Source organism: Podarcis muralis, chromosome 14 (assembly GCF_964188315.1).
Source record: "Podarcis muralis chromosome 14, rPodMur119.hap1.1, whole genome shotgun sequence".
Taxonomy (NCBI): domain Eukaryota; kingdom Metazoa; phylum Chordata; class Lepidosauria; order Squamata; family Lacertidae; genus Podarcis; species Podarcis muralis.
Genome location: NC_135668.1, coordinates 26,761,463 through 26,773,942, shown reverse-complemented (window position 1 = coordinate 26,773,942; position 12,480 = coordinate 26,761,463). Strand labels below are relative to the sequence as shown.

The following is a 12,480-nucleotide window of genomic DNA, read 5'->3' as shown; positions in this document are numbered from 1 at the left end:
AATTGTTTCTTACAGAATGCTTTTGTTTTACACTGAAGTGTTCAAAAGGGGTTTGGGTTTTTTTCGGGGGGGGGGGTGCCAATCTTAACAAAAAAGATTAAGGAAATCCATCTTTAGGGACAACTTCACCACCACTGTCAGAGGCTGCAGGGCAAGCGGGGCAACAGCAGGGGTCCCACTTCAGGGGCTTCTGTCACCTAAGGCCTCACCCTGCATGGGCATACTTTACAAATAAAGTAAATAAATAAAAATACTTAACTAACTGACCAGTTGTGTCCCCCCAAATAATGTCTGCCCCCCCTAAATCCTGGCTACACACATATCATCCTGTCTTAATGGTTGGGCTGGCCATCCGTTTTGGCTTGCAGGCAGCATTAGTTATTCTCTAACCAGGCAGGCATCTGAGGTCAAAGACACTGAAGACACAAGGTAATATCTACACGAACTGATAAACAACCTGAAATATACTACATCCCAGATTGCAGTTTCTTCCTAGATATATCAAGGGCGAAACTCACCTTTGCAACTATGTTCCTGATGAGTAATCTTTCAGGCAAGAATACGGCAGGCCTTTGCTTGCAGTAAACTTTGCCTAGGCTGGTATTTAGGAAAGGCACTAGGGAGTGTGCCAAGCAAGGCCAGTGAAGGGTGTAGGAAGAGGGGATGTGAGCTGAGTGAGGGTCCCAGGGACCAGATAGAGGCCCAGACCTGAGGTTTCCCACCCTTGATTTAGAACATTTATATAACACTTTCCCACAAAAAGTTCTCAAAGTGGTTAAGAGTGTGAAACAGGGCAACAATTGAAATGGGTAGTCAACCCAGTGCCCTCCAGATGTCTTGGGCTACAACTCCCATATTTCTTTAACATTGCCAATTCTAGCTGCGGCTGATGGGTGTTGTAGTCAACAACATCTGGAAAGTACTACATTTACTACATCTGGCTTAAAACCTCTGAATTCTAATGGTTCCATTACAGCAGCTCTTCTGAACTTTGTATCCTTCTAGAATTCAAAGCATTCAGATGGTTTGAATTTCAACTCCAATAAGCCCCCACTCAGCATTGGGATACCAGCGGTCCAACTAGCCTTGTCTTTCCTCTGCCAACAATAAGGGTTTACCCACACTTACATTTCGCCGTGCTTAAAAGCTCAATGTCCAAGCCATGGGTGTAGCCAGGATTTTTGTTAGGGGGCAAAAGGAGCTTTCTTTAGGAAATCAAAGTTGCCCCCCTGTCCCCTCCCCCTGGCTACGTCCATGGGTACAGAGGATGGGGAGGAAAGGGGAAAGAAATGAAGCGATAAGCAGCCTTTCATGTGAACAACTCCAAATCCTTAGCTAGTTTGTAGTGAGGCATCGCTTATTTTTATTTTGGGACTGCACTTTTGTGCAAGCATGGTAGATCAGAAAAGGTGTATGTGCATATGCAAACAAATACCCAAGTATCTCAACTTTCCTGGCTTGGAGCAACACACACACACACACACACACACACACACACACGGCTGCTGATTTGTGCAAATCTGGTAGATTGAGAAAGTTGTATTAAAAAAAAAGTAAAGGTGTGTGCTTACAGGTAAACAGATACCAGTGTGCAAAGCCAGCCCACCTATGAAGTGGCATGAAATAGCTGCCTCATGGGTGCCTCCTGCCATGCCCACACCTCTGCTAGAGAAGCAGTCCCAGTATAGGTGCTGATTTCCTACTGATTTCTTGCAAGATCTTGCAAGATCTCATCAAAGTCTTGCAGGTGCAAAAGGAGAGCAAAGGATCTTATGAGATTTGGGTGAGATCTTGCAAGCTCCTTCAGGGAATCTGTGCCAATGCCAGCACCGCTTCTCCACAAGTGGCAGAGGTGGCACAGCTTGGTGGTACAGCTGCAGTGCCACCGGCAGTTTGGTGCCATGGTGGTGAGTGTCTCACTGGTGGTGGTGCGGCAGAGCAGGGAATAATTTCCTGTTTTGCCTCAAGTGGCAAAATGGGACTTACTACCTCAGAATTCCAGAACTTACATCTGTCAGTTCTAAGGGAAGGCAGGCAAGGACCCACAGCCCAGGTGGGGCTTGCTAGCTCAGGAAGGAGGTGGGTGATTCCTCAGCTGGAATAGGCTCAGGACAGGTGAGGGTCACATGCCTCATCAAGCCCAGAATATACAAAAGGAAAGCTGTCCTGGCCAGGCCAGCGTCCATTGACGCCAGTGTCCATTTAATCCATGGGTAGGCAAACTAAGGCCTGGGGCTGGATCCGGCTCAATTGCCTTCTAAATCTGGCCCGCGGACGGTCCGGGAATCAGTGTGTTTTTACATGAGTAGAATATGCCCTTTTATTTAAAATGCATCTCTGGGTTATTTGTGGGACATAGGAATTTGTTCATTATTTTTTTCCAAAATATAGTCCGGCCCCCCCACAAGGTCTGAGGAACAGTGGACCGGCCCCCTGCTGAAAAAGTTTGCTGACCCCTGCTTTAAAAGGTATGCATTGTTCATTACTGCTAGCTGAAGGACTTTGTGCTGTATAGATAAGTGCCACTATTATCCACAGTGAGAGAAAGATAATGCACCAGTCTGCTTCCCTCCAAATTTGTGCCATGGTTTCATTTCATGATGGCAGAAAAGCAATTTCTTTTTCCCAGAGGAAAAAAAATTCCACTGTGGACTCTTTTAAGTGAGCAGGGTAACAAGTCAATAAATGATGAAGTCCCAGCTTTTGGCTTGGGGATGAGTTTATTCACCTTTGGTTTGGAGCTGTGGGTGTGGACAGCTCAGGGACTTTACAAATTCCTCTCTTCTGTGCTTAGCTCCAGCGGTCCTTGGCTATAGCACAGGAGAATGAATGAGTGTGTGTGAGTAACAGCAGCCTTTGCAACTAAAGAGTCATTGCTGAGATTCTCACAACAGACCCCACTGAACAGCCTAGAGGAGCAGCATCTTCAGAAAGCTGATTCAACATAACACTATCTTCCCATTGATTCCTGAGCACAAAGGGCATACTTTCTGGTAAGATCATTCTTAAATGTTTGCAAAGGGGAATGGGATGAAACCAAGAAGGTGTGTTAGGGAGGGGGAAAAGGTAGTTGGTTTCTAAGAGGAGAACACTATTATTTCTGTATGTTATGGTTATTTCTAATTGCTTAATATACTTTTGAATTGTTATTCATTTGATATGTTCTGAGCTACTTAGGGGAATAATTTTCTGGGAAAGTGGCATACAAATGAACAGATGGTGATGATGACAACTAGAGCTCAGATTTGCAGTTTGGGCCCCCAATTCCCAGATGTCAAAGAGATCACTCTGACTCCTCAGTGGGAAGGTAACGCATTTTGCCAAAGCTTAGAGACGTTTCTGTCCAGAGTTCCTTGAAATGTTCTTAAGCTTTAGAAAGGGGGTGGGGGTAGGCAAAGTAGTGCCCTCCAGATGTTGGTGGACTCCAACTCCCATCATCCCTGACCACTGGTTGTGCTGGCTGGGGTTGATGGGAGTTGTAGTCCAGCAACATCTGGAGGGCACATCCCTCTTTGGCCCAGCTTTGCATCCTCCTTGAGTGTCTTTGCCCAATTGGACTGTGTCTTTGTACTGGAGAATCCCTCTTGCTTGCCTGAATGGAGGACAGAGAGGGGTGTGGTGAGTGAATGTAAAAACTAGCCCCCCAAAATGTAAAATTTGCATTTGTTGCCCCACCCACCCCAAAAGGTGGACCCCAAAAGGCTGGCCAGAAGGGAATGTGGCCCTCGGGCTGAGGACAGCTCCTTTCCTGATCTAACTTTTTGGTGTGCTCCTCTTCTTTTGCACTTAAGCCTTCCTGATTGAGAAAGGCATTCTGAAAACCCACACCATATATATTAAGTACATTGTTTCCCCCTATGAATCCTGGGACTGGTAGCTGCAGTTCCTTAAGGGTGCTGAGAACAGTGGCTCTGTGAGCAGTAAACTACAGTTCCCAGGATTCTTGTGGGGGGCGGGGTAAGCCATGACTGTTAAAGTGGTATGTATGCTGTGGTTGTCACTACACAGACATATAGAGCCATGCGCAGCTTATAACACTCTTTTCTGTCTCTATAATTGTAATAGCCTCTTTTGGCCATGAAAGGTGAACTTTGACCTGCTATGAGATTAAATCCAGGGGAATGTAGCAAGAGGGAAAGTGATAAAGGAGGTCACTAACCGCAAGGATGTGTGTTCTTTGCCCTTGATAGTGATGACTCAGAGCTAGTGGGTTAGCAGCCAATTGAGGCTTTCTATGTTTGTGGCTCAGCTTGAGAGGCAATGATGCTTCTGAATACCAGTTGCTGGAAACCACAGAATGGGAGAGGGCTCTCGTGCTCAGGTCTTGATTGCTGGTTTCCCACAGGCATCTGGTTGGCCACTGTGAGAACAGGATGCTGAACTGAATGGGCCATTGGCCTGATCCAGCAGGCTCTTCTTATACTGAACATCTTTAAAATGAACCTGTGTCAGAAATGTTGCTGTGGATGGGAGGAATGCAGATTTTAAAACTTAGTGGCTGGAGTGCTTTGTGAAAATTTGATTGTGTACCCAGAGGTGTAGCATAAGGTTACCAGATTTTTTTCAATGAATCCGGAGACACTTTTCAATTTCCTACTAAATACGTACAGTGATACCTCTGGTTGCGAATGGGATCCGTTCCGGAGGCCCGTTCGCAACATGAAAAGGGTGCAATCTGCAGTGGCACGTCTGTGCACGCGTGAGTTGTGATTCACCGCTTATGTGCATGCGTGTGACGTCATTTTGTGCTTCTGCGCATGCGTGAGTGGCGAAACCCAGAAGTAACCCTTTCCGGTACTTCCGGGTCACCACCTGACGTAACTTCAAAGAACATAACATGAAGCGGACGTAACATGACGTATGACTGTAGATGGATTTTGTCAGGGGACTGATCTGTAAATCCGGGGACTGTCCCCGGGAAGCGGGGACGTCTGGTAACCTTAGTGTAGCAGCCTCCACCAGCGTCTAGGGTAGACCCAAGTTGTTGAACACTACAGACTCCCATGCCACCCAAAAGACCCCCATTGTGCCCTATGGCCCCCCAGTGTGGACCGTCCCCTCCACCCTGGCTACTGTGTGTACCTGTGAGTAGTGGAATGGAATGGAAACATGTTTTCCTCTTCAAATCTCATGGGCTTTGCTGCAATTGGACCCTGTCTCTTGTGATGCTGTCCATTTTCAGAATCTGTACGCATATAAGCATCTTGGGTCCCCTCCCCCATCTAGGTTCTATTTGAAGATCCTTGGAAAGAAGACCGGAAGAGTTCCTGCACCATCATGAACACTTTCTGGGCAATCCTCTGTTTTGTGGTGTATGGTAAGTATAGGGATGTGTATAGAAACTAGGAGAGGATATATTTCTTAGGTATCATCCTTGCTTACTCACGTTTGTGAGTTCAGCAGAGTACATCTCTTTGCCAGCAAAAATAAGGAAACTGTTGATAAGCTAGCTTTCACTTTTTAATTTAATTAATCCAAGATGCTTTACTGCAGACTGGATTTCCTGGTATTTCCCCTTTAAAACAATAAACACGCAAAACAGTCTTCTTATAAGTAAGGAAAGGTTTACTCACTCAGTTTCATAGTAGCAATCTCAAGGCAGGCTTAAAATGTACCGTAGTTACAGACCTATATTATAGTTTAGCTTAGGAATGGAGTCTGAGCTGTAGCTCAGATTCAGCATGTGCCCTACATCCCTAGCAACTGATGAAGCATCAAAGAGAAGAGAGAAGATAGCAGGGATGGCGGAGATCAGATAGCAGGTTGCACCCCTTTACCTGGCTGGACAAAGTGGGAGTGGCTGTCACAGGGACCCAGTGAGATCCTCTGTGTGTGTGTGCCTTTCTAGCAATCAGCAGTCGTTGGTTTCGACTGCCTTGTTTTAGATATCCCCAAGTAAGCTCATTGCTCTGCAAAAGGTTTATACCGTAATGGCATTTAACACCTCCTTGGTAACTTCTGGTTTATAATTGCTCTTAATGGAAAAGTAATCATGACAAAGGGAGTATAGGAACATAAGAAGAGCTGGCTAGATTCGGCCAAAGGTCCATCATACTGTGCTCATGGTAGTCAACCAGAAGCCTGTGAGAAACCCAAATACTCTCCTCCCAAGTGGTATTCAGAAGCATTGCTGTCTCCTACCTTGGAGGCAGGGAGTAGCCACTGTGGCTACCAGCCATTGATAGCCTTATGCTCTGTGAATTTGTTCAATCCTCTTTGAAAGCCATCCAAATTGGGGGCCATCACTGCCTCCTGTGGAAGCGAGTTCCGCAGTTTAAGTCCTTTTTTTTCTCCGCCTGGATCATCCGATATTCAGCCTCATTGGATGTCCATGAGTTTGAGGGACAAAAACTTTTCTCTATTCATTTTCTCCCTGCCATGCAGGATTTCGTAAACTTCTACCATGCCGCCTCTTACTTGCCTTTTCTAAACTAAAAAAACCCAAATGCTGCAATCTTTCATTGTAAAGGAGTAGCTGCATCCCCTTGATCAGTTTGGTTGCTCCTCCACATGCAGCTGCTGGGTGACCTTGGGCTAGTCACACTTCTCTGAAGTCTCTCAGCCCCACTCACCTCACAGTGTGTTTGTTGTGGGGGAGGAAGGGAAAGGAGATTGTTAGCCGCTTTGAGACTCCTTAAAGGTAAAGGGACCCCTGACCATTAGGTCCAGTCGTGGCCGACTCTGGGGTTGCGGTGCTCATCTCGCTTTATTGGCCGAGGGAGCCGGCATACAGCTTCCGGGTCATGTGGCCAGCATGACTAAGCCGCTTCTGGCAAACCAGAGCAGCGCACGGAAACGCCGTTTACCTTCCCGCTGGAGGGGTACCTATTTATCTACTTGCGCTTTGACGCACTTTCGAACTGCTAGGTTGGCAGGATTGACTCCTTAGGGTAGTGATAAAGCGGGATATCAAATCCAAACTCTTCTTCTTCTTCAGAACCTTTTCCAACTCTACAATACAGTGGTACCTCTGGTTAAGAACTTAATTCGTTCCGGAGGTCCGTTCTTAACCTGAAACTGTTCTTAACCTGAGGTACCATTTTAGCTAATGGGGTCTCCTGCTACCACTGTGCCGCCACCGCACAATTTCTGTTCTTATCCTGAAGCAAAGTTCTTAATCCGAGGTACTACTTCCGGGTTAGCGGAGTCTGTAACCTGAAGCGCCTGTAACCCGAGGTACCACTGTATCCTTTTGGGATGAGGCAACTAGAACTGTACACAGCATTCAAAAAGTGGTCGCAACATTGATTTGTGTAAAGGCATTATGATACCAACGGTTTTATTTTCAATTCCTTTCCTAATGAACCCTCACATGGAATCTGCATTTTTCACAGCTGCCACACACTGGGTCCAAAATATCTGGAGAGAACCAGGTGGGCGTTGGCTGTTCTAGTTCGCTTAAGTGTAGACATGGGGAAATCTTTAGTCTAAAATTGCCTTTCTTTGGCTCTTCTCTGTTTGGCCTGCATGGTTAGGGGATGGACAATAGCTCAGTCTTAGACAGGGCTGGATTTAGGTTTGATGAGGCCCTAAGCAATGGGGCCCTTTATATGTCCAGTTGTCCTTTGTCAACAACAAATTGTCGCTGTTTTTTGTGTTGAATATATGCTATATGGTAATTTATGGACCTAATACCTATCTAAAGCCATTTGCACATAACAAAATGTGTATTTTATCAAAGTAATTGTTGAACTGAAATACAACTAAGAAGAAGTATATTAATAGTGAATTTTTTTGGGGGGGCCAAGAGAGTGGGGACCTAAGCTATAGCTTGTTTAGCTTATACGTAAATCTGGCACTGGTCTTAGAGCAAATGATATGTTATCTGTTTGTGATAAAATAGATGCCTTACACAGCACTTGAAGATAAATCTTTACTCGTGTGTGTGTGTGTGTGTGTGTGTGTGTGTGTGTGTGTGTGTGTATGCAATGTTTTTCTCCCTTGAGTGCAAGAGAGGGTTTAGTCATTTGGCTTTCAAAACTCCTGCACAGCAGTGCATAAGTTATTAATCCAATCCTTGCCTGTTCTCAGAAACTCCTCCAGACAGTGTCTGCTTGAAGTCACCCCACTCAACATTCTCAGTCAAAAAATCAACTAACGGAATAATCAACCAACTGCCAACTGCCAACTGCCTCCTCCTTTCTTTAACACAATTCATTATATGTATACAATGCAATAGAGTACAAATACAAGCATGATCTGTCTCTGTCGCATCCCAGCCTGGTCCAATATCTTGTACTGGGATTAAAGAATGTCAAGTGAGACAGCTAGGAAGAAAGGCACTTCCATTTCAGGATCTGAAGAGCCTCTCCCAACCTGAAACAAACAGTCCAGGCCAGTGAATGAAACAATTGTCAGAGAGCTCCATAGATGCGCAGGCACTCACAACTTGGGAAATTATGAACTGTTCAATGCATTAACCAGATTTAAAACCCAGTCATGGGTTGTGTGTCCAATGTAGCACCAAATTTATGTCACTTAGTGGTATACAGTGGTTACATACGCTTCAGGTTACATACGCTTCAGGTTACAGACTCCGCCAACCCAGAAATAGTACCTCGGGTTAAGAACTTTGCTTCAGGATGAGAACAGAAATCATGCTCCGGCGGCGTGGCGGCAGCAGGAGGCCCCATTAGCTAAAGTGGTGCTTCAGGTTAAGAACAGTTTCAGGTTAAGAACGGACCTCCAGAATGAATTAAGTACTTAATCCGAGGTACCACTGTACAGTAAACCCGCAATTTACGCAGGGGTTACGTTCCAGAGATTGCGCCTGAAGCTAAAATTGTGTATAGTCAAAACACATCTGGTTCAGTGGCAGATGGGATTGTCCAATTCATTTTCCCCCCCGGAACTCCGCTCCCTTTCTGTTTTTTTTAAATTTTGTGCCACACATGTAAAGCTGAATGAGCACAAGTTAAATTCACGTAAGTTCTGGGCTTACTGTAGTTGCTCCGTTGATGTACAGTGGTACCTCGGGTTACATACGCTTCAGGTTACATACGCTTCAGGTTACAGACTCTGCTAACCCAGAAATAGTACCTTGGGTTAAGAACTTTGCTTCAGGATGAGAACAGAAATCGTGCTCTGGCGGTGCGGTGGCAGTAGGAGGCCCCATTAGCTAAAGTGGTGTTCAGGTTAAGAACAGTGTCAGGTTAAGAATGGACCTCCGGAACGAATTAAGTGCTTAATCTGAGGTATCACTGTACTGTTTTGCACCAGTGGAACACTGTTGCACAAGACGTTGCACGAGCCAATTGCTGGTCACCTTTTTGCACAGTAGAACACACAATTTGTTGTGCAGCAAGTTTCCATTAGCACAGCTGCTGTGTTGGAGTCCTCTGCTGCGTGACATTAAAACTCATCTGTCCACCAGCACGAAAGCCCTGGCGCTAGCGGACAGAGAATGTTGGGCACAACTCCATGTCATGATGGGCTGGTTCTGGTTACATTCCCATAACCTGGTGCCTTCCCAAGGCTTTGGATTCCACCTCCCATCAGCCCCAGCCAGCAGGGCCAATGGTCAGAGGTAACAGGAGTTGCAGTCCAAATAATGTGGAGGACACTGGGTTGGGAGGTGGCTGAGTTGCAGTGTTGTTTTAAAGGTTAAATACAGAACCAAGGGACAGTGTTTGATAGTCATTACAGCCCAGGGTTAAAGCTATGACTGGAAACTCATTTTGTGCTGTTCTCTCATCCAGCAGTGAACACAGACCTGAGTGGACACTCTGCCCTGGCCATGTCTAGCCCACACGCTCAAGATCCCCCAGAGATCAGCGGTAAGACTGAAACAGAAGAGATGCCTTCAGCGATGCTGCAGGAGCTGCTGTGGTTTTTCCGGAGAGAAGAATGTGAGTTCTCACAAAGATAGCTGTGGCGTTTGCCCTCCTAGGTGACTTCATGCTGGGTCATAAGGAAGGGGTTAAATGAGTGTCAAGTGATTGGCAAGTGGGAACCCAAGGGGAGGAGTTAGAGTTAGTGTTGTTAAGGAGTCAGTGGGTGTTAGAGAAGAGAGAGGGAGGATAAGTCTGTGGGTTGGGATAGTTTGATGTGAGAGAGTGAGAGAATCTGTTAAGAGGAGTCAGATAGACAGTTGGGATAATAAGTCAGAAGTTATTAGGAAGGTATAGGCCAGTAAAGAAACTAAGATTAAGAAACTGACAAGAAAAATTATCTGAAACCATAAACTTGTTGATGCTTATAAAATAAACTTGTTTATTTGGTTTAATGTTAACAACTGTCTGGACACCGTGTGTACCCGAGAGAAACGGGTTGGTGACAGCGGGGAAGCAATCACAGTGGTGGCACAGGGATCAATAGACTGTCAAACGTCCTGGGCCCCTGTGTGATCACCACAATAGGCTTGTTGCGGAATTGTCACTGATGAGTGTTGCAGGCCCTAGGGCAGTTCCCACATCACACATTCTGTGTAATAGCTGAGCTGTACACTTACAGAGCTTTTCACATGTAACCTTCGATGTGTGCACAGCCTGTGCATGCAACATTTGAGCTGTACAAGTTACCAAATGTACGCTCCTCCACACATGCACTCGTTGATGTGTAAGAGAGAGCGTGTACCTGTTTTCAATGCAATGTGTGGAGAGTCTTTCTAAGACTCGGAGTGTGGAGACTGAGAGCCCAGGGTGGAGCTTAGAGAGTGAATTAACAGTCAATCTCTCTTCCCAGGGAACTCTGGGAATGGTAACTCTTGAGGGGAACAGGTGCTCCTAGCAACTCTCAACACCCTTAAGAAAACACAGTTCCCAGAATTCCTTGGTGGAAGCTGTGACTGTTTAAATTGGTACAAAGGTGGTTTAAATGTATAATGAAGATGGAGCCCATGTTGGAAAGGCAGAAAGGGTGGGACAGGCTGTGAGAGAGACAGCCGGACAGCAACTCCCAGGAGCTATTGACCCATATAATCATAGCTCCCTGTTTTCTCTTGCAGCAACGACATGGAATTACTGCATTCTCGGCCTTTCAGTGCTGGTTCTGCTTGTAGGCATAGTCCTCTTGTGGAAAAATATTGCAGCAAACAGGTAAGGATAATGCCAGAATGGAGGGTTCTTGTGTAATTCTCTCCTCAGCTGGGCACGCCGGCTTGCAGAGCTGGAGCTGGAGATGAGGAAGAAATTTGGTTCAGCTTACCGTATTTTTCGATCTAGAAGACGCACCAGACCATAAGACGCACCTAGTTTTTGGAGGAGGAAAACAAGAAAAAAATAATATTCTGAATCTCAGAAGCCAGAACAACAAGAGGGATCGCTGCACAGCAAAAGCAGCGATCCCTCTTGCTGTTCTGGCTTCTGGGATAGCTGCGCAGCCTGCATTCGCTCCATAAGACGCACACATATTTCCCCTTACTTTTTAGGAGGGAAAAAGTGAGTCTTATAGAGCAAAAAATACGGTACCTTTCAATACAAACTTACCTCATTTACACTTCCTGAAAACAATACTTGAAAGGAAATGCAGCTAGCCTTCAAAATTGGCATGTTTCTGAACTTTTTCATATGGTTCTCATGATTCTTTGGGAGAAGCCATAATTTTTCAATGTGGTGTGATAGTGCAGAGGGGCTGCAAGTTGGAGCTGTGCAGAAGCACCAGCCATGTAGCCCGAATGCTGTGGATGTTTCCCTGCTACAGACTTAAATGGGTTTGAGCCATTTTCTATCCCCAGGAAACCTTGAGAAATATAGTTTTCATTCTCTTCCTGCCTGCCTCAAAATTAACCTGAGCCTGATGAATTTATTTTATTTATTTCTTCTCTTCCCATCCTGCTAGAGCCCAGAAGATTGCCCTCATGCACCAAGAAGCGTATGCAGCTGGCCAGCCTGATGAGACGGAAATGAAGCAAGCTTTTGTGCCTTTGAAGGAAGATAACAACTCAGGTTCCCCCCCAGAGAACTTCCTTCCAAAAGTAGAAAATGCAGGGCAGGTGACGATCCATTGGAAGGATGGGAACATTACAACCATGTTTGCAGATGCGCCTGAAGAGGATGCATAGGGTTACACAAGATTGCCATTAGTTTTTTGGAAATTGGGTTTCTAAGCCAAGCAAAATTCATCAACTGGACCCAAAGTAGCTGCAAAGGGGGGAGGTGTTAATGTTACATGTGGTGCAAGGTACCAAATTGACCATTTCTATTCATGCAGTGGGTGTAATTATAATTTAAAAGTGCTCCTTCAGATTTTCTTTACAAGGGGTTTGAGATGAAAAGAGAAAGTAACTCAAAAGTTCCATGGTCTGCTGTACATCAAGGAGTGGAGGGCGGGTATTATTCTGTACACCTGTATGATCAATAAATGCTTTCCATATTTTCTTAATTTACCATTTGTCCCCTGGTTACATTTTGTGTGTGTTCATTTCTCTAAAAAGGCACATTGCCAAACTTTTTGGTACCACAGGTCAATATTGTTTACATTCCAAAAGGTCTTCCAGTTCTGAGCTACATCTGCTTGTGCAGGAGGAAAGAAGCGTTAAGA

At 45.5% G+C, this 12,480-nt stretch overlaps 1 protein-coding gene across 3 annotated transcripts; it reads left to right on the top strand.

Moving 5' to 3' along the window:
- Nucleotides 1-2,770: 2,770 nt before the first annotated feature.
- On the top strand, nt 2,771-12,325 carry SLC51B (SLC51 subunit beta). Of its 3 annotated transcripts, none has more exons than XM_028706978.2 (5): nt 2,771-2,993; nt 5,227-5,317; nt 9,699-9,848; nt 10,946-11,036; nt 11,779-12,325. In XM_028706978.2, the coding sequence occupies exons 2-5, from the start codon at nt 5,278-5,280 to the stop codon at nt 11,999-12,001; spliced, it is 504 nt and encodes a 167-aa protein (XP_028562811.1). In that variant the 5' UTR covers nt 2,771-2,993; nt 5,227-5,277; the 3' UTR covers nt 12,002-12,325. The 3 variants fall into 3 exon arrangements, with proteins under 3 accessions (XP_028562811.1, XP_077775158.1, XP_077775157.1); XM_077919032.1 differs by lacking the exon at nt 2,771-2,993 and adding an exon at nt 3,249-3,307; XM_077919031.1 differs by lacking the exon at nt 2,771-2,993 and adding an exon at nt 4,246-4,362.
- The last annotated feature ends 155 nt before the right edge of the window (nt 12,326-12,480 follow it).